The sequence below is a fragment of the Diabrotica undecimpunctata genome, chromosome 4, assembly GCF_040954645.1.
Source record: "Diabrotica undecimpunctata isolate CICGRU chromosome 4, icDiaUnde3, whole genome shotgun sequence".
In the NCBI taxonomy this organism is placed as follows: domain Eukaryota; kingdom Metazoa; phylum Arthropoda; class Insecta; order Coleoptera; family Chrysomelidae; genus Diabrotica; species Diabrotica undecimpunctata.
Genome location: NC_092806.1, coordinates 158,699,920 through 158,723,020, shown reverse-complemented (window position 1 = coordinate 158,723,020; position 23,101 = coordinate 158,699,920). Strand labels below are relative to the sequence as shown.

Here is a 23,101-nt window from a genome sequence, read left to right as displayed (position 1 = left end):
TAAATGCATTATAAAGCGTTTTTATCAAGAACATTTGTTCGGAACACACTGTAACTGTAATTGAACGAAGGTAAAATTTTGGCATAAATTGGTAACACCTATTTGACAGTTGCGGTGTTGACACTTTTTGTACTTTATTATTTTAAATCTTAAAGTGAATACCTCTTGTTTTATATTTTTAACTATTTAATAAAATCTGTTCTTTTTAGAACAAAATTAGTGTGTTTTATTTCAAAAATGTCATGTAAGAATTTAAATAGTCGTTGTAAAGAGTATATTAATAATTATGTGACCTATTTGATTTAAAATGGATTCAGGATTTTTTTATACTTTGGCAACTATGTCAACTTCAATCTCTGACGTATATAATAACGTAAATCGTTATCTAAATTAGATGGACTGTATATCGCACAGTTTTGTACAGGACCGGATTTGAGTATAACAAACTTTTTATTAAAACGGGCGATATATATCGTAAATAATATAAGAAATGCATTTTAAATTTTTTTATATATATACAGCAAAATGATGTAACAATTTATTTAAATAAATACATTCAGTACAATCATATTAAAAAAAATTAAGATTCTACATTTTTATAACAACTATGTCGTCTCGGGCCGCCATTCTTGTTTTTATCGCACATAATGGAAAAATTAAGACATTTGTGTCACGATCTCACAGAGTTTTAATCGACTATTTGTCTGATATTAACGACAATGATGAAAATAAGGGTAATGAGGAATATTATAGCAGGAATACATGAAAATAAGGCTAAATAGTTCCATAAGAAGGAATTGAACTTACGGCAGTAAAAGAAAATGGAGATACTATATTATAAGAGAAATCAGAATATACTGCTGCGGTATATACATTACAGAAACTTCTCCAAGAGTCATCGTCGGCCTCAAATTTTGGAGTAACGTCAAATTTTTACTAGATTAGTTATAATATTCACATAAAGTCAGAAATTAAATAAAAAAATCCTATGAGACTCTCAGATCTTTGAACGATTTAAAAATGTCATGAAAAAAGCAAAATAGTTGATTAAACGTTTTAAAATGTACTATTATTTCCATTGTTGATGGCGGCCTGTGGTCTTTATAGATACTATAAACATTTTCTAAATGTCCGAAGACCCAGACGACGTTTCATCACCTAAATCATCAACAATAAATGGCAGTGACGCTCAATTTGTTTTGGCAGTATTCAAAGTGGAAATATAAGTGATCTTTTTTAGATTCTTCTTTATCCGACTGTAAAAAAATTAAGTATATATTTTTTACAACGCCATTTATTAATTTTGTGAGATTGTGAAGTTTCACTGACTGTAATGCATAAAAAAATGATCAGGATGATGGGTTATCACAGTTTAGTATGCAAAATATTGTTAGAATATAAACATAAGCAGGTTTTTGAGTAAAACAACATTCAATGACTAGAGCTAAACGGAATGCTGGAAATAAAATCGAAAAACAAGTATTTAGGGAGTGCATTTGACCAGTTGATGGGAATTATTACTCACCCACGCTATAAAAAAATAAAAATGTATATATAAAATTCAAAACGATGTTCAAAGCATGTCTTTTGTTAATAGTATTATTATTATACACAAACAATCTGTGAATCTCCACAAAAGATATATAGTTATACGAGGAACAGCGAAATGTTCAGGGTCAAACCCCGAAACCCTATAGGAATTTTTGTTTTGTACATTTTTGAGCAGTAGACTCACTCCCAGCTGTATATTCCAGTTCACCTATCATCGAATACCGTAAAAACATTTTATTATCGAACTAAATGATTCTTTTAGTTTTTATACTTAAAAAAAAAGGTGATATCCAAGATTCGCTTGATAGGTGAACGAAAATTCCAAACAAATATATTAACAACTCCAAAAGAATCTCACACTGACCACGACAAGTAATGGGTATATATACCCGATCAGGTCATTCCGTTGCTAGGTCCTCCCCATTCTATCAGATACTCAATTTTACCGTTGGGACCTATTCGTTTGGCTCTCACTGCGAATCGTTCGCCAGCTGTTATGCGATTAGCTGCGCCGAAATAGATGTTAACCGAACTTTTCAGGTCGTCCAGATTAATGTCCGGCTCCTGTTTTACGGGACTAGGTTTTGGCGTGGGGGGATTGGATACTTTGTCCTTTTCTTGGGGTTTTTCGGGCCGCTGGCGAAGGCGGCGACCGTTTAGTGTGTAGTCCATACAGTTACCTAAACATAAAAGAAACGGACATAATTATAGCCAGTAAAGGAAAAGAAAGCTGAAAAAATCTAAAAGATTAGATTTAATCTTAGATTTAATTTTTACGTAATTACTTACGTGTTTAAATAAATAGTTAAAATATTATTTTGGTACGCCCCTGCAAAAGTTGATAATGATAATATCTGTTATAATCTATTTCTAATGAGTGTAGAGTAATAAAATCTCATGAAGTATTCAAAAGCGCTACAGGGTAATCCGTCAATAATCCGTCAATAAATTCCGTCCACATTGCAAAATTCTGTCGTTTCATAAAGAGCAGGTAGGTATCACCCTGTTTTAAGGGATTAGTCCATTGTTATCGACAGATAAACACTGAGCCAGAGGCGCGCTAGTGGGTTAATTGACAAAAGAATATGCATTCTTAAAAATCATATTAAAGGAAATAAAAATGTAATACAGCAGAACAGTGTTATCAAAAAAATATAAAATGTAACAATAAAATATATACGAACCGAAATCGGGAAATACTCACAAACACACACGAATGAACTTTACATATTGAAACACTTGTGGGGAGTTTAAATCAATTTATTCACAAAAACTACAAAAACTTTACTGGATACGTTATTACAATTCTACATCACTATAGTCTTCATCCGAAGAACTGTCATCATCCCCTGGTGTTATAATTATAGGGTCAACCACCTGATCGACCAAGTTGTCCAGTTCCCACATTTTATCTTCCTCTTTTAAAACATGCTGGATTGCTTTTTGCCAGTTTTCTGATGTGATTTCCATAATGGCTTGATCAAACAATACCTTGACATCTTTCATTTTAAATGTGGTATTGTGCCTTGCAACATATCCTTTAACTTGTGCCCATATAAGTTCTATGGGATTTAATTCGCAATGATATGGCGGTAGGCGTAGCACAGTTACTTTATACTTTTCTGCTACATCTTCTACGGCATATTTTATGAAGCGAGATTTATGTTGTTTTACTACGGCTAGTAGTTCCTTCTTTATTGAATTCGTCTCAAACTGAATACCTTTATTTGACAGCCAGTTAATAATTTCTTGCTTTCTCCAAGCTGAAGTTGGTACCTTCTCTATGCGCCTTGAATGGTAGCTTGCATTATCCATAACCACGACCGAATCAGCTGGAAGAAATTTTAACATTTCCCCGAAGTAGTCTTCGAAGACATCCGAATTCATGTCCTCATGATAATCTCCCGTCCGACACGACTCAAAGCTTAACAAACCTTCTTTTAAAAATCCTTCTTCGCTTCCAATGTGAGCAATTATAAGCCTCTTCCCTTTTCCCGAAGGCACTTTAATACCCGTCGAAAGGCCTTCTATGAAAGCTTGGCGAGCACTTGTTACATTTTTATCTTGCCACATTTTTTGGACTATATAACCTTCGTTTATCCACGTCTCATCAAGATAAAAAATTTTCTTGTGCTCTCTGCGGTACTGTTTTATAGTTCTCAAATATTTTCGTCTCCAGCAAATGATTTCATCACTTTCCAGTAATAGTGCCTTTCGATTGTGCTTTTCCCAGGAAAAATTCATACTTTTTAAAGTTTTCCATAAAAGTTTTCTGGATATCAAAGGAATATCGTTATCTTGGCTTATCTCCATTAGTATTTTGTCAAGGGTGGGTATTTCCTTTTTAAAATAAAACGAATGAACTTTTCTTCGAATGTCACGTTTGGTGTCTTCACCTAAGATTTTTATTGGTCTTCCTGATTTTCTCTTGCATGGACTTAACTGGCCTGATATCTTTCTTTCTCGCAATAATTTAAAAATCGTGGACTGTCCAATTCCAGTCATTCGGGCACATCGCTCAACACTTTTTTGCACAGACAAACTAGGGTGATCGTGTTTTATGCAATCATATACATTTAAAATTATAACTTTTTCACTAACAGATAGCGGAGAATTTTTTACACCTCTTTTCTTTGGAGTAAATGTCGCCATTTTATAACTTTTTCACTATTTCTATATCACAATATTACTGTACGTTTAATTGGTGTGGTAACAATTACTAACTCGAATGTCGAATGTCGAATGATAATAATAAAATAAAAGAGGGATTATAATGAAAGTGTAAGTAAAACCTCATTACGCGTTATTAGTCTTCATGTTGATTTATTTTAGTTCTTAGTAATATTAGGAGGTGCGTCATACCCTTATCAGTTTCTTCTAATGCTTTTATTCGTTCAGTAAGGAAGTGAAAATATGATATTTTGAGGTACATCAATTTTTGACGACGAAGTTGACATCCGTCCATTTGCCTACGCCCATGACGACACCGAAATTCAGGCAAATTTTATGACACTTCATGATTTATTACTCTACACTCATTTGAAACCAATTATAGTCGCTTTAAGTGCGATGTTGACAATGAACCACCTTCAATTTAAAATTGTTATAGTATATAATAATATATCTTCCTCTGTAACTTTTAGATTATATTATAATGTACGAAACTACTAATTGAACATATACATACCTAAATTTGTACCATTATTACTTGGTGACGTATTATTACGATGTGTCCATTCTTTGGTATCGGGTCTAACGGGTAACACCGCGGCCGTTTTGCTCGCCGTCTGGCCGTTGTTACCGGTACTGGTATAGACGGGATTAGGATTCCTATTCCTCCTGAAGCGTTTTCTTTTCACCTGTCCGTTCGGACCGATGATGATGTCTTTTTCGCTCAGTTGACGTTTCGTTGGTCGCATTAGAGGTTTTCCTGGTATCACAGCTGTCAGCGGAAGTGGTAGGGTTATATCTTTCTTTTTACTGCGAGGAAGACATCAAAACGTTATAATTAATGTGTTACAGCTATAATACGACCCTCACATATATCTTATTTAATAGTACAGAATAGTTTAGTCATTATATTTCTTTGTACATGTATATTTACCAGAAAAAAGGTCGAGATTTGCTTAAATGTCTTTTTAAGTCATAAATCAAAGATCCTTTCATATCTATTATAAGAAAATATTATTTATATAATATCTCTGACACCGATCCATCGCTACAAAACAAACAAAACCCGACCCTTTCACACCTGCATATAAAAATCAGACCTTTTATTTTACATATCTATATTTTATATTATTTACACAATATCTCAACAGCCAAACTCTGCAGGTCAGTTAATTTAGGTTAGAATTCCTTTAATGGTTATGCAGAAATAATTTAAACCATACACCTGTATTTTTAATCATTATATTTTTACTAAAAGGTTTCTTAGTAGTCACAAAAAAATATTTTATTGTTTTTGAAGCAGTAAAATATTTGCCTCGACTAAATTAAGATGGTAAAGTTACCGTTGGATTGGTAACATGGCGACATATATACTTAATGTAGAGTCATATGTCGCCATGTTACCAATCCAACGGTAACTTTACCATCTTAATTGTAAATTAGACATAATGTAAACTAAATTTCATTTAATAATTTTTAAAGGGTTTTTACCCACATATTTAGTGGCTACATCCATGTATTAACTAGTAAGTATTAACCACATTTTACATTAACCTTAGTCAAAACTTAAATTAGTGGTTAAATACTTTTTTTAGAACACTGATGATGGAATACTTATTCCGAAAACGTTTTGTCAACTTAACATAGCCCAACTGGGTTTTTTATATACCTTTTTATAAAGGTATATAAAAAGGTATATATTTCTTATTTTTTTTTTCATTTTATATAAAACTGTAACTAGTACAGTTTTGCAGCGTAGGGGTTTCCCCGTTCCAATTAGTTTATGAGCGACATATAAACGTTACCGATAAACGTGTCGATATCGCACAGTTCATTTCGTAAACACTAGACAGCGTCATTCATAGTCATAGGGTCATTCGAACGATAGGTTCACAGAACGTGATTGTATCAATCACGGGTAGTGGAAAGGATTCGTTCTTTGTGAACAGATCGTTCGTGACCTTCTCATCACTACTAGATATGAAGTAATTAATAAAATATAAATTTGATATTTAATCATTCAATTGAGACTAAATTTAATTACGATATAAAATAAATAAGATGTTTAAAAATAAAATTTAATTATAATTTGAAAGTAATTTATTAACAACTAACTTTAAAAATATACGATGACTAGAAACGAAATGATAGAGAGTGGTAATCGATGTGAAGACCGTTAAGCGCAAATTTATGCCAAATATGTGGCGCCTCCATCAGCTACATCAAAGCGTGCATCAAATTATAATTCCCCATATTTAAAAGCACTTAGTTGTACATTTTTATCCATAAATATTTACAAACGTGAAAATTATAGCGAAAAATAAAATTTTAAATTTCCATTTTAACACCCTGTATCTTTCTTAATATCAACATTTTATTAAGGCAAGTTGACTTAAATCGTAATATTTTTAAACGCAGAATCTACGGTTTCTCTTTGTACAATTACTTAAGGATCACTCTGTATATTATTAGTTAAAGGTAATTATTTAGTAACGCCTCAAAAATGCCAAATTTTTTGTGGACTTAGCCGAAAAAGTGAAAACCTCAAATTTTAATGTTTTCTTTGCTTTAAACTAGTAAAAGTGCTCAAATAATCAAAAATACAGAAAAAATAACAAAAAAAGTAGTATGAATCAAAAAAAAATTTACATAAAAAGCAAAGAAAAGTATATATACATGTCTTAATAAAAAAAACGTAACTAAAACATATTAAATATCCACTGTTTTTTACTGTTAAATTATGAAAAAATGGGTAAAATTGTTTAAAACAATCAAGATTTTTAATATTTCAAAACAATATGGCGACCATGCGCAAGAAGTTAAATTTTAAATACTTTTGACACTGTTGCCAGTTTAACTTTTAAAAGATCTAAAAATTTCATGAAAATTACTTTAATTAAAACAGGTGGATGCAATCTTAATAACCACGTGCAAAATGAGTACCCGTTAACCATCGTCTTATTTTATTATTAAAAATGGAAACCAATAAACCAAATCTAACCTAACACTGGTAAAAAAAAGCAGTAATAAGAATAAAATGTTATAATTAAAAATCAAAATTTTTATATTTCATAAGAAAACATGAAATTAAAACTAAACCAACGTAACCAAATCTAACCTAACGCTGGTAAAAAAGCAGTAATAAGAATAAAATTTTGTATAATTAAAAATCAAATTTTTTATTTTTCATAAAAAAAAACGTGAAAATAAACGTAAAGTAACGTAACCAAATCTAACCTGACCCTTGTAAAAAAGATATAATTTTCAGTAAAAAGTAGGTAATAATTTATAAACTAGGTTTTAGGTAAATTTTTATTTTTCATTAGAAAATATAATTTTGAATAACTATGGCAACATTGGTTAAAATTACCCTTCTTGACCATAAGAAACAGTTGTTATTCCTGTCATTTATTGTTGTTTCATGGTAAATAATGGCGCTGGCTTTTAAAAATCGGGCATATTTTAAATGGAAATTACATAAAAACGGAACGTTTTGCACCGAATAAAAATCATTGCACAATCATTAGTAAGTGAAGCAGAATTTATTGATATATATTTCATCTCCGTAGACATGGTTCCGGCTTATTACACTAGTACCTATACAGCGTTCCACGTTAAGAAAATAACATTAGGCTTATGGAGATCAGTGTTGCCAAAACTCTCAGGCATGCGGTTTACTAGATTGTCGATATATTTTTCGAATTTCCATTTTCAATTAACATTTAACTGTAAAGTCAGAATAACAACTGAAGAACCACAATGCCTTATTATCATTATGTAGTCTCAGAGAACGACATAAAATCGCTGACATACGTACACCGTATTATTTTAAGTTGCAATTAGTAATTAGATATATGCCTTCCAAGCGGTCCGTTTATTTGCTTTTAAATCTTTAATAGCCGTCAAAGTGCATGATTTAACTAAGCAATATTTTCTACTGATTTCTATGATTCATGGTACATATATGATTTGAAAACAAATAAACTGTCGTTACTATAATTAAAATAAGATAAAATAAAATTATCTTTTGTACATACTATTTATGTAATTAAAATCATTTTCCCTACTTTTCATCTCTTGTTTCGAATGGGCACTTTTGGTCAATTACGTTAAAAAACATTAATTTAATTCATGTCTGTGAAAACGAAAATACATATTATACAACCATGAATCGTGCTTGCGTTCATCGTGGCATCGCTGCGCTTCTATCGTCCATAAGAAATACATGGCCCTATCTCCGCAATGTTATTTTCTTAACGTGAAACGCTCTTTAGTTAAATTTTACTTATTTACCTGGAGTACATGTTCACCAACTTCAAAAACGCAATAAAACAATTTAAACTTTTGAATGCTGTTGTTACACTTTGTCATTCCTAAATGAGTTTTTGAGGATGGGCAAGTCGCTTACATATTATATGATACTAAGTAAATTATTGTTTGAATTTACCCCTCTTTACTCATAAAATATATTAAAAAGAGTAAGTAAGCCGTTATTTTCATCATATTTTAAACTATACCATCACAACACATTCAACTTCAGCAATGACTTTATTTCAGCTAATGATTAAATACAGATAATTTTCCGATTACTGATTGGTGGTAGATTCAGATTTCAGATCATCATCACTTTTTGTGTGAATGAGTCAGCTGCTCAGTTGTTGTTGCCTGGCTGTAACGTTAATCAGTGTTTCTTCTTCAGTCAGCATATTATCAATTATGTACGGGATAATCTTAAATGATTAAAATTATAGTAATGTTAAGTTGGTATTTTTTTAATGGTTTAGGAACTCTGTTAAAAAAATCCACAAATATCTTCGTTAAAAAACGAACTAACAAAATAATTGAAAGTATTTTTAATCACAATAATTATTGTTAATAACAATTTGTGGACAATCTAATACTTGAATATTAACCCTAGTATACTAAATTATTTTAGATTTTACGACTGACAGTATTAAGTCCTGATTCGGCACAGTGACGTAGCGAGGATTTTATTTCGGGGGTTTCCACTCATTTAAGTTCACCCCCTCTTTCTGCAAAACATTTACAACTTCAATCTACCAATGAATTATTTAATTTTTTTTTAATAATTATTTTTATAAATTTTGTTTATAACAAGAATACTTACTCTTTTTAATATATTTTATGAGTAAGGAGTATTTTGTCATTAACGAAAAACACGCACAAAAAATGATGACATTATGATGATTATGATGATCCTGATAAAGTATTTTTGGAAGTATTATTAATGAATAATTGGAATAACCCAAAATGAAGCAGTGGAGGCTTTCACACGTATCAAAAATGCCGCAGAAAACATCGGACTTCTGTTTAACATCTAGAAAACTAAATATATGCCGGCCATATTAAGAATTCAACAAAATAACTTAGATGTGCAACAAGAAACGATAGAAATGGTAGAAGAATTCTGCTACTTAGGATCACTGGTAGACTACAAAAATAACCCATCCAACGAGATAAAAAAAAGAATATGCGTGGCTAACCGCTGTTATTTTGGCCTGGGCCCTCAACTAAGAGCGAGAAGTATGTCAATAGCAACAAAGTGCAAACTTTATAAAACAATAATACGCCCAGTGCTCACATACGGATCGGAAACATGGGCAATGACGACCCGAGATGAAGAGTTACTGCGAGTCTTTGAAAGAAAAGTATTGAGGACCATATATGGCGGAGTAAACGAACAGGGTCTGTGGAGAAGGCGATATAACTTTGAACTCCATAGACTTTTTGGTGATGCAGATATTGTGAAGACCATCAAAATAAACCGCCTAAGGTAGGTGGGCCACGTTATGCGGATGGATGAGAGTGATCCCACTAAAATATCTATGCTAAACAGGCCGGTCGGAAGAAGAAGAAGCGGGCGACCTAAACTCAGATATCTGGACGATGTACAGGAAGATCTGAGGGAGATTGGAGTGAGGGGCTGGAGAAGACAGACTCTCGATAGGGAAGGATGGAAGAATGTTTTGAAGCAGGCCAAGGCTCACGAAGGGCTGTAGCGCCAACTGATGATGATTATTAATGAATATGTAGATATACGAGAAAGAGTATGTTTTAGAAAACGAATTGACTTTTTATTTAAAAAAAAATATAATAAATAAAAATTTATGAATTATATTTTTCATGGAATTAATAAAGGTATTACTTTTAAATTGCATTATTTGAAATATTGGAGTGCCAAAAATAATAGCATGTTATAACTCATAGAAATATTTATTGAAATGCGAAATTCTAAGTTTTAAGTAAAGAAGAACAAATACAGCGTACATAATAATAAAAGTGAATATAGTTAGAATTTGATTTTTCTAAATTTTTTTGCCATTATATCTAAAACATTCTCTGAATTGATGTCAATATTCCAGTGACACGACAGTATGACAAGTCAAATAGGTTTTTACCCATTTCATAGTTTAACATGAGCGGTGCGTTAGGATATCTTCATAAGAGAGAGTATGTAAGGACCTGTTACCTAGTTATAGTAGAAGACACGGTTAGAATGCACTGCAGGTATCATAGGCAATGTATTTCTGACGGGAGAACGGCAGACCACGTTGCCGATTTGCTCCGAGCGGCGCATCAGGACCGAATTTAAGAATCATAGCATAGCACTGGAATATACTCGGACACAACAATTGTCTACGATTGTATAAAAGACTAACGTATGGTCCTAAAGTTTTGGGAAAAATTTGAAAAGCATATAACTCTGACCACAATAATCTTAAATTTTTATTAAATTATTCAACAATTTAACTTAACTATCCTTATTATAAATCAAAATTCAAATGACAGACAAGGGACCATTATTTTCGATTTGCCTAATAATTCCCCTGACACGTTGCATCATCCTAATCTCATACGTAATACTAATAATATTCCGAAAAAATATTTTAATTATCTAATATGGTTTTTGAGTAAAGTGGTGGACAAGAAAAGGGCTTAGCGTTTTAGTATATAAGATGGCATTTTTATTAATATTTACGTAAAATATTACGTTACAAGGTAGCTATGGAAAATGACATCAAAACAATAATACTGTCAGTTAATATCAAATGTATTTTGTAGTATAGTAAAGCTTTTTGCCGTTTCTGGATTGTATAATGGGTCGAGGTAAAGTTATCGATGAGAAAATTTGTTCAATCAATATTAGATTTCTTAATTCTGGAAAATCCAATTCGGAAATCGCGAATATGTTGCATTTGTCACGCTATAGTGTAAGAAATATAGTCAGAAGATACAAAACTACAGGTTCGGTCGTCACAAAACCTAGAAATCTACGAAAAAGTAAAATAATCGAAGCAGATCAAAGGGCATTAAGACGCATTATAGTGAAAAATCGACGAGCAAATTATATGGAGTCAAGCGTTTTATGGAGTGACGTTATTGGAAGACACGTTTCTAGATCAAAATGTCACTGAGAGGACCACAAATTAGGATTTTGTACTTACAAAGTAAGTTTTATAGTTGGAAAAATTAGTACGAATTGTTTTTAATAAATTTCATTATATTTTAGGATAAGGAAAAGCCACATTTAATATTACACAAGAAAAATAGACTAAGATGGTCAAAAGAGCATAAAGATTGGATTCAGTCGCAATTGGATTCAATATAATGGAGTGATAAGTCCAGATTTGAAGTGTGTGTTGGAGACAGTAGAAGTCGCGTCATTCGCAGGAAAAATAAAGTTTTCCATCCCGACTGTCTGAAGAGAAAAGTCAAATATCCTGCATCTATCATGATCTGGGGCAGCGTCGTCTAGAGGTGTGGGAAAGTTACATTTTATCGATGGGATTGTAAACACGGAATATTTAAATAATTTAGAAGAATCTCTTTTACCGGTTATGGAACACCGTTTAACATTAGCGGAAGATTTTGTCTTCCAACAGGACGGCGCAGGTTGTCATACCTCAAAAAGGAGTTTAAAATGGATTGACGACCATGGCATACCACTTCTGGAATGGGTTTCTAACAGTCCCGACTTGTCCCCGATAGAGATGCGTGGCGCGAAATGAAAAAAGTTTTCGAGAAAACATCCTGCCAGGTCCATCGACGAATTGAAGGAGAAATTGCAAGAAGTGTGGGATTCATTTTGAAGAATCGTAGATGTCATTAAAAATAACGGGGATGTAACTCAGTGGTTATAAATTATTTTCTATAATTAGGAAATTCAAAAATGTTCGATGCATTAAAACTTCTAAAATTTACGCTGCGCTTTTATTTTTATTCTCTAAAATTTAATTTTCTTATCAATCTAACATTGGGCCAACTGATATGGGAAGCGGCTCGTAAGTAGAAAAGAATAGGACACTTTTGGAGTTTATGTATATAGAGACACAGAAAAAGAAATATTCATACTAACCTTTTCGTTTCTTCCGTAGTTCCTCTCAGCAACGTTAAAAAAGGATTGTTTTTTCCTTCAAAATCCTTCGGTGGTGGTATAATAGTATCCAAAGTGCTTTTAGAACTGGTTTCATCCCCGGAAGTATCACAAGGAGTGTGTAATTCGGAGTGAACATCCAAATTGTTTCCCTTTTTTCCAGACGGTGCTTTCTGAGTATTGGAACTCTCCGAGAAATCATTACTCAATTCCGAATTTAAGGTAGTGTTTGACGCTGGGGGTGTTGGCGGTGAACTGACGGACGTTGGTGGTGTAGGAGGTAATGCTTCGTTGTTTTTATTGTCTAATTTAGTATCAGTGTTTAATTTTCGTTTGGGTCGTTTAAGGATTCTTTCCCTTTCCCTGGTAGACATCGCTAGAAGTTTTTTCCGCCTCTGCAGGCTCATCTTTTTGAAAGGTGCAGTCTTTTTAGCGCATCCCGCTCCTAAATATTTGTTCTTTTGTACTATTTTCACCCCAGGCTCGACTAACGGTTCCTCTGTAACTGTTTCTGGACTGGGACAAGGAGAATCCGATTCCGAATTGATCGAATTTTGTTGATACGACACCCCCATCATTAAATTTTGCATGAAGGCGTCTGTTACGACTATTCTCTTTGTGACGACGCTCTTATCTATCGGTAAAAATTGTAGTCTTCTATTTCCCTGCCACAGTTCTCGAAGATCCTCTTCCGTTACTAGACCGTTAAAGGGAAGGGTAACGCATGGGGCCGGCGGGGGTAGTCGAACGCGGAGGCCCCAAATTGTGGTACGTTTTTTTATTTCTCGACCGCATTTAAATCGGTTGCGGTTGTTGGTTAGTACAGACATAATGTTCTCTCTTCTTTCAGACTTACTGACGTTTGTTATCTGTAAAGCAAAAAAATATTTTTATCCTTCTAGATCAAGTAACATACAATAATTAAAGAGATTCTTAAAGTGTTATCTTTACAATGGATTGTATTATATTTAGATGAAATAAAAAAAACAATTAGGGTTGTGATAATTTTACAGTCCTTACCTTTGGTGGTAGCTGAAGAGCATGCCAATTGTCGTTGATATAAGGAATAACAACTGAATCTAGATCATAATACTTTTTGGAATTATAGGCAGTCAAATTGAAAAGCATTAAATGCACTAAATCGACCCATTTCATTTCTAATCTCCTTACAAAATCCTGGCCATGGTTACATATCGAACATACAAATACATAAAACCTATAATCAAAAAGTTGTTTTTATATATGAAACATTATATATTCAATACAATATTGTCATCTTTGCGTAAAAACCAAGTATTAGCTTGTATTAGTTTTTTTGAAGTTATACTTCTATACGCACGGTCGGCGTTGAAAATTTGCATGAGAGTGAATCTGTGAAACCATTACATATGTAAGATAATGAGTAAGAGAGAGACAGAAGATATATTTTCTCTCTCTTCCTCTCTCGAGAATAAAAATGTTCCTTTTGTATATATATTTAATATTATATATATTATATATATATATATATATATATATATATATATATATAATATTGTATATATATAATATTATATATAATATAATATGTATTAATATTTATGTGATATGTTTAGTATTATTTAAAATTAAACGTTTATAATTATTTTAGGCTTTTGTATTTCAAAATAATCACTGTTTTACCGAGAACTGTCAATTTTGAAATCCGTTAGTGTCATGTCTAATTGGCAAATCCTTTACGTGTTTGGTTCATACGCTGGTGGTTGTGAGTTCGAATCCCAACTATGAATTTCCTTTTTTATTTTTGAAATATTTAATCACGTTAATCTTATTAAATATATGTATTATACGCAAAAAACATAAATTTTAAAATAAAATGAAAATTTACAACATAATCCGAGTTGATGGTTTTTTATTTTTATCTTCGTAAAGTAAGTTATGTATATTGGCAGTTTTAAATACTTATGAATATTACATTTTAATTTATATTGTATTATTATATTGAATTATGTTGCAGTGTATTTATTGTATTGTAATTTTTATATTAATAACAAAATAAACAATGAATTTTACTGCAGAGTAGGTGAAAATTTTTTTTTGCATTCAACTCCTTTTATACATATATAAAAATAAAAATATATATTTTCATTAAAATATTGATACAATCCTTAATTTACTATACTCCTATTAAAGGTCAAATGTTTATATACAGCAAACGATGCACCATATACCTATATAACTAATTCTTTTTCTCTTTCTGCTCTCTCTTACCTATAGCATTACATATGTAATGATTGTGCAGATTGACTCCTATATAAATTTTTAACGGCGAACGCGTGTAAAGAAGTATAACTTCTACCGGCAGTCCCACTGGACTGCCACACCCGTTTTTATTTCAAAAAATTGTTTAATTTACAACTACATTCAAAACGAAAATGTTAATATGCATGCAAACCAGAAAAACGAGGAAAAAGTAATCACTATTTGGACTGAACTATAATACAGCTAAAAGGAAACATGGAACCAGGACTATAGGGAGGGAGGGGTGTCTTATACAATTAAAAATATCTAAATTAGTTTCCAGTTTCCTTCCTAAATTTCCAATGTCTACTTGTCAATGTTAATGTTTATATTTAGAAAATTATCTCCGAATTTGTCTAAGTAATCCTTTGAATAAAATTTATTTTTTGGGTGGATTAGCTCTACAAAGTGATTAAAGTTTCCCTAGTAATTATATTTTTAAGTAAATTTAAATTTAACTTATTTTTGTGAGGTTATAAATGACTTCGATCTGTTTCACATGTAATACCGCTATTATAGAAGAAAATAAAAGTGTTTCTTGCGACAGTTGCATACTGATATTCCACTCCACTGATAAATGCTTGGGCTTCTCTGCAAGTGAAGTTCAGACAGTAGTATTAAAAAGCAGATCACTAATATTATTCTGTGTTGATTGCCGCGAAGCCTTGAAAAAGATTCCTAGCTTGGTGAGGCAAGTTAGAGATGTCAGTATTAAATTGCTCATATGATATTATAGTTATTATTGAATCATGGTTGAGTAACGAGTTTTCAGAACATGAAATCAAATTTTGTGGTTATAATATGTATCGTTGTGACAGGAGCATGGCAACAAGTTCTAAAAAGCGGGTTGGATGAGTAATTATTGCAATAGCTGAGAGACTTAGGGCAAAACTCATCCCCTCTCCTAATAATACCATTGAACAATTATATGTGGAATTAATGTTGTTATCAACATTACATTATTGGTGCAGTCTCGCTTAGTTCCTCAATGGAATGCTACATAATTCACTGTGAATCTGTCAATGTCAATACCATATACCAAGGACACACAGATAGCAAGTTTATAATATTAGGTGACTATAATTTACCTGAGGCGATATGGTATAATGATGAACTGGATGTTTGTGTGGATTGTCCTTAGAACTCGAATGTATTAGTAGTTGCTGAATATTTTTCTTTTTATAATTTTTTTCAAAAAGTAATACATCCAAATGATAGGGGTAAATATTTAGATTTAATGTTTACAAAGATATCTGAAGTCAAAGTAGAACCAGCTGTAGACCTAATGTCTTTACATAATAATCGTAATGCTTACACATTTGATCTTTTATGTACTACTAAAATTAACCTTACATATGAAGAATACTATTTTGACTTCAGAGATGGTAATTATATAGCCATAAATGATTTTTGGCAGGTATTAATTGGGACAACTTATTTTATGAATTAGATCTTGAGTCTGCTGTACAAAAGTTTTATGAAACTCTAGATGCTGTCTTTAATGTTTAATCAGAAAACTCATTAAAAGCTCTAACTTTCCAAAATGTTGTCCCCATATTAAAAAAATTTAATTATTGCAAAGAAATCTAGTCACTAAAAATATTTACAAACAAAATCTGAAGCAGATTACTTGATATTTTCTAACTTAAGATCTAAATGTAACATAGAAACTCAAAAATATCACTCTAATTATATAAAAACTGTTAGTAATAACCTGAAAAATAATCCAGCACATTTATGGAGATACATTAATGATGAAAAAATCAAACAATGTTCCAAATCACATGTACCTTGATAACCAAATGGCAGATAATGCCCAAAACATAGCTAACTTGTTTGCCAGATATTTTGCTATAGAGCGTTTCACGTTAAGAAAATAACATTGCGGAGATAGGGCCATGTATTTCTTATGGACGATAGAAGCGCAGCGATGCCACGATGAACACAAGCGCGATTCAGGGTTATATAATTTGTATTTTCGTTTTCACAGACATGAATTAAATTAATGTTTTTTAACGTAATTGACCAAAAGTGCCCATTCGAAACAAGAGATGAAAAGTAGGGAAAATGATTTTAATTAAATAAATAGTATTTACAAAAGATAATTTTATTTTATCTAATTTTAATTATAGTAACGATAGTTTATTTGTTTTTCGGTAAGAATATCATATACCATGAATCATAGAAATCAGTAGAAAATATTGCTTAGTTAAATCATGCACTTTGCCGGCTATTAAAGCTTTAAAAGCAAATAAACGGACCGCTTGGAATGCGTATATCTAATTACTAATTGCAACTTAAGATAATACAGTGTACGTATGTCAGCGATTTTATGTCGTTCTCTGAGACTACATAATGATAATAAGGTTTTGTGGTTCTTCAGTTGTAATTCTGACTTTACAGTTAAATGTTAATTGAAAATGGAAATTCGACAAATATATCGACAATCTAGTAAACCGCATGCCTGACAGCTTTGGCAACACTGATCTCCATAAGCCTAATGTTATTTTCTTAACGTGGAACGCTGTATAGTGTATTTTATTCATCCACATGCTGATTGCCCAAAATAGACTCATGTTCAAAAGCAAATATTTCTTTATAAACTATTAAAATCTTTGATATTTATGATGGTATATGTCAACTCAGAAACTCTTCTTCAACGGGACGAGATAATATTCCAAATTATTTTTTAAAACATTGTTCATTTACAATTTTCAAACCAATATACCTACTGTCTAATTTATCTTTACTTACATGTTCCTTCCCGACTAGATGGAAAGAAAGCTATGTATCACCTATTTTTAAAGCTGGTGACAAAAATAATGTAAAAAATTATCGTAGTATCTGTGAGCAATCAGCAATACCAAAGTTATTCGATAAAATATTATACAATCAACTATATTGGCAATGTAAAGAATTATTATCTGTAGTTCAACATGGGTTTGCAGCTGGAAAATCCACTATTACTAACTTGGCAGTATATGAAATGGATCTGTTGGAGGCATTGTTGAGGAAGGACCAAATAGACTCAATCTACACTGAGTTCTCCAAGGCCTTCGACAGTCAATTTCAACATTTTGCTTGCAAAACTCCACAATTTAGGATTTACTAAGAAGGTCATAGAATGGATTTTAAGTTTTTTAAAGGATCGAAAACAAACGGTGAAACTGTTTAATTTCCTATTTGAATCATTTGAGGTTTTATCAGGTGTCCCCAAGGAAGCCACTGTTCACCATTACTATTTAATCTCTTTATAAATGATATTTCTGATAATCTTGAATCATTAGTTTTCTGATATACATATATTGCTAAAGGATATTGACAGGTTATGGGACTGGGGTATACAGAATAATCTTACATTAAATATCGATAATTGTTTTTATATCAGTTTTTTTAGGGGGAATAAACAATATGACTCAAACTATCTTAAGAATAATGTTAACTTAAGATATAAAAATCAAATTAGAGACCTGGGCAACACTTTTAAGGAAAGCATTAATTTCAATGACCATATTTCACAGATTACATTGAAAGGTCTTAAACTTCTTAGATTTACATTAAGAAACGTAGTGAGTTCCCAATTGATGTAACGAAAGTTGTGTATTGTTCACTTGTATGCTCTCAACTAGAATATGGCTCGCTAGTCTGGTCTCCTATGTATGACCAGTATATCAATTCCATTGAGAAAGTTCAGAATAAGTTTCTTAGGTATTGCGGTTACAAAATGGGAATTCCAGTTGCAAATATAGACCAGAAAGTAATTTTAGATAGACTAAATCTAACAACACTTTATAACAGACGAATTCAGTTACAACTTAATTAATGTCCGGAATTTTTAAGTAAAATAAGCTTCAATATTCCACAGCATAGACTAAGATCTTTTTACCTTTTTCATATAAATTTTCATGCTATCAATTATACCTGCAATAATCCATTTGATAGAGCCTTAAGATCCTTTTAATGTAAGTTTAAATCAATTTAAAACCATGATTTATAGTAAACTCTAGAATTATTTCTAAGTATTGTATTTTAGAGTGTAGTTATAAGATAAATTAGATTAAAAAATATAATGTTATTATAATGCTGTAATGGGATGATCCCATCTATTTAATAAATAAAATAAAATAAAAAAAATTAATATGACAGTCTTCTTAATTCAGTATTTATTTGTCAGTGACACTTTTAGAAAGTATGAGTTTTTTTCAAAAAATTATTTAATTTACAACTACATTCAAAACAAAAATGTTAATATGAGTGGAAACCAAAAAATTGAGGAAAAAGTAATCCCTATTTGGATTGAACTATAATACAGCTAAATATGTATAAATATAATATATGGAACCAGGATTATAGGGTAGGAGGTGTGTCTTATACAATTAAAAATTTCTAAATTACATTATATTTATAGTATATATTCACGAATCAATTAACTCATTTATACAGGTGTGAGACTTTCACAGAAGGTGTTTTGTAATGATGCATTATATTTGTTATGTATAGACTGTGGTCTAGAATTTATGTGGTTGCTGTAATTATATGAGTCTAGACTAAAAGAGAGAATATATTTTTTGCTATTAATAGGCTCAGTTTTAACTGCTAGTTACACATTTCAAAAGCAGTAGTACTTGAATTGAGATGCTACACGATCTCATAACTCATAACTAAAACAACTTGGAGATACATAGTTTTTGCACCAAGATAACAATATATATGACAAAACTTTTAACTTACCTATCACCACAATACAAAGGATATTGTAGACAATCAAGACATTTTTCGTGGAACCACTGCCTACACCTGCTACATTGAAGCATCTGTTTGTACCATTCCCCATTAGTTCCACAGTAACAATATATTTGTTCACTATTTACTCTATGATATGTGTCCCAATTTAATGAATTTAACTGAAAATATGCAAAATTGAACTGGGTTAATGGCAAAAAGATGAATAATGAAATAATATTGTACTATAAATCAAGTAGATCTTATTAGACTAGAAAATGAGACATCCAGACCTATGAAAATGAAAAATTCATCTATTCTTGAGTCTACTTCATGTGTCTATGATGTATGAAATATAAAAAATTGTGAAGAGTAAAAAAAAACTTCAAAAATCTGTTTGATAATAAGAATAATTAAAAAACCAATGAAATATAATGTATGTAGAATAAAACTGAGAATTACAATTAAATGAAGCATTAAGAAGTCCTTCATAAAGACGATAACAATATGATAAATAAATTTGCTAGTTAAACTAACTATTTGCCACCCAAGTTTTTGTGTGCTGACTCTATATTACATCTTGCTAATACTATACATAATTTATGATATGAAAACTTACATCATAAGGTAATATCCTTATTGTGGTAGATGAAGGCATCACTTGACTATCATGGTTGATGGAAGAAGTTACACTCCTTAGGGAATCTCTCCTTTGGTGTCTCACTTCACTCTTTTTCAGTCTCTGTGGTTCACTATCAATACAACGTTTACACATCCAAGTTGCACCTATAAAACATTAAATAGAACAAAATGTTATAAAAGGGACACATGGAAGTTATACATATATTATAACAAACAAAAATACATATAATATGTAGAATTTATTGCAAAATGAATATTGGGATAATAAACAGTAAAAAAAAGTTAAAGAAATCAATGCTTGGACAAAAATATAGAAACAAAAATGAAAATATATATCTAAAATTTAAAATGTCATAGAAACCAGCTGAATTGAAGTTGATAAAACAAATCCTCAGGTGAGAGGATAAAAAATATACCTACCTAAAATAAAAATGGGAGAAAATCATATAAAAAAATGCAATCTACAATGCAAAAAAGACAAAAAAAGGCTAATAGTACTTATATAATCCTAATTACAGACAGATTGATAACTTGAGAATAAAATAGATGAAAAAAATAACAAATCCTTCCAAATATTAGTAAATGTATAAAGTATTTGTTACTAGAAAATATTATAAACAAATTCTTTCATTTACTTTAAAAACAATACCACTATTTTTCATTCTACATACCTTTTAATACATACACATTTAAGAAACTAATTTTGAAATAAATTACTGACCCTCCTTTTGACAACTGCTGGGTATCTCTGGTACATGACACTTCTGATGATATCCCCTTCCACACTGATCACAAACAGTAATCTCCTGCCTATTCTTGGGAGCAGATTTCTTACACACCACACATAGATCTTCCTGCTCTGGAGTACTCAATTTGGTGAGATCTTTAAAACCTGACCAATTGTAGGTATTGTCTCCAAACTTCACCAAACACTGTTCTCTAATGGCATTCACTTGAACCACTGTCCCAAAGTAATACCTGTCATCCTTCTGTTTGACCAGCACCTCGTTTCCTACTGAAAATTCTAGCATCTCTACTGAAGTTGTACTATCTGGCACTGCTGTTTGCTCCTTTTTAAGGTATATATGCTGTGTAGAACAAACTGCAGACATTTTCAGGGTTTCAGCCTTGAGATACTCATACACCAACTGAAAATATGATCTATAGATAGAAACTATAAAAAATCATTACATCTATCCTAGAATACTACCAATTTAACTATAAATAGCACTTAAATGAGTGAATAGATCATTTTTTCAACAGAAAAAACTATCTTTGTGAATTTTTTAGCTCATAATTTCCTCATGTATATATTTCTCTTTTACTAGCAGTTGCTAAATAAGAACACATTTATTACAATGGATGAATGTAAGTTTCTTGTAAAACCCATTACATACTTGCATATTTATGTAGAGTATTTTTTTAGATATACATTATTTAGATAAGAATATGAAGAAAATTGTAGCAGGTACTTTAGAAAAATCAAAAATCAGCAGATAACCATCTTCAACATGAAATGTTGATTAATATTGATAAAGAAACACAATACATGTTTAAATGAAACATTCAAATACACTTTTAATAGTTTCTGTTATATTTATACAATAATAAATGGTTTTCATGTTTGGTTATCAGCAATGCATATAAGAAAAACATAAAAACTAATGTAATATTATTTGTTAATGTAATGGTTTATTCCAAAAAATTATTAAAACTGTTGTTTTAATATAAAGCCTGCAGTGTTATACTAATTGTATTAATTGCACATTAATATTGTACAACATTAAAATCTTTCAAGTTAAAAGGAGTACTGGATGCAAGATATTAGTACCTTCTTTGCATTGAGCCATACCTATTACAACCAGGCACTAAAATCGGATAAAATACAACTGAAACGCTAAGGTAACAGCACCTTCCCAGTGATTATTAACAAAATACTCATTTTTATATTAAAAAGTTCCCAAATAAACAGATTTTGTTAAAACACAAACATTACATGATCACACCCTATATTACGACTTTCAACTTCATAATACGAAAATATTTAACAAAATACAATGTTTTCCGTCTTCGTTCGTCTTTTAAAACTTTAATTTTACATTTGGTGTTTATTTACCTTTGACAGCGTCTATATTCTGAATGGTACTCCATCCGAAACCTTCACTTCTGCGGCCATTAAACTATTGTTTGTATAAAACCCGCCAAAGTAATTACAAATAGAATTCTCAATTTTTACGACAGTTTCTTGAATATGGGTTTCATTGTTTGATAAAGATTGTAGTATACTAAGTTTTCATTTATTAAATGGGAAATAAAGATCTTAATTATATTAAATTAAAAAGAAATTAGGTATTTTGAATATTAACGATATTATCAATTTTGGTAAATCATTGAGAGATGGCGCAAAGTGTAACAGTGCTGTCATCTGTCATCAAAAACTTCAATGACTTTGACATTTTTGCTGAACCTTTCATATTTTCGTTTATTTACCCAATTCCATCCTGACGTCATACTGTGGACTGTTTTGATTTTTTAATAATAATAATTTTCTTCGAAATATTCAAAACTTAACAATTAAAGTTTGGATTATTTAATTAAATAATTTGATCTAATGAAGGAAGTTAATTATATTTTATTTATGGTAAAGAAAGTATAATTCTATCACATATAACTTTTTCGTTATTTATTTACTAAATGTCCAAAATATTTATGTATCTCTGGTTTTTCATACTATTACAGCATTAACTTGACTCTATAGATTTTATTTTAAACCGTAGTCTAGGCAACTGTTAAAGCAGAAAATAATTCTGCAAATATCATGTTGGCAGCCGGGTATTGTCT

General features: G+C 31.0%; 1 protein-coding gene across 3 annotated transcripts; it reads right to left on the bottom strand.

Moving 5' to 3' along the window:
• Window positions 1–402: 402 nt before the first annotated feature.
• On the bottom strand, window positions 403–22,653 carry Pcl (polycomb protein Pcl). 3 transcript variants are annotated; one of them, XM_072530749.1, is made up of 8 exons: window positions 22,092–22,324; window positions 20,982–21,408; window positions 20,238–20,404; window positions 19,628–19,800; window positions 13,637–13,832; window positions 12,599–13,485; window positions 4,739–5,031; window positions 403–2,231 (listed from the first exon to the last, which is right to left on the bottom strand). In XM_072530749.1, the coding sequence occupies exons 2-8, from the start codon at window positions 21,370–21,372 to the stop codon at window positions 1,945–1,947; spliced, it is 2,394 nt and encodes a 797-aa protein (XP_072386850.1). In that variant the 5' UTR covers window positions 21,373–21,408; window positions 22,092–22,324; the 3' UTR covers window positions 403–1,944. The 3 variants fall into 3 exon arrangements, with proteins under 3 accessions (XP_072386850.1, XP_072386851.1, XP_072386849.1); XM_072530750.1 differs by having other exon boundaries at window positions 22,113–22,324; XM_072530748.1 differs by lacking the exon at window positions 22,092–22,324 and adding an exon at window positions 22,377–22,653 and having other exon boundaries at window positions 404–2,231.
• Window positions 22,654–23,101: the final 448 nt, after the last annotated feature.

Coding starts and splice junctions, on each gene's coding strand:
- Pcl (XM_072530748.1), bottom strand. CDS start 21,372: ATGTCTGCAGTTTGTTCTACACAGCATATATACCTTAAAAAGGAGCAA. Junction 13,486..13,636: donor CTCTTCAGCTACCACCAAAG/GTAAGGACTGTA, acceptor TTTGCTTTACAG/ATAACAAACGTCAGTAAGTC. Junction 2,232..4,738: donor TAATAATGGTACAAATTTAG/GTATGTATATGT, acceptor TTTTATGTTTAG/GTAACTGTATGGACTACACA.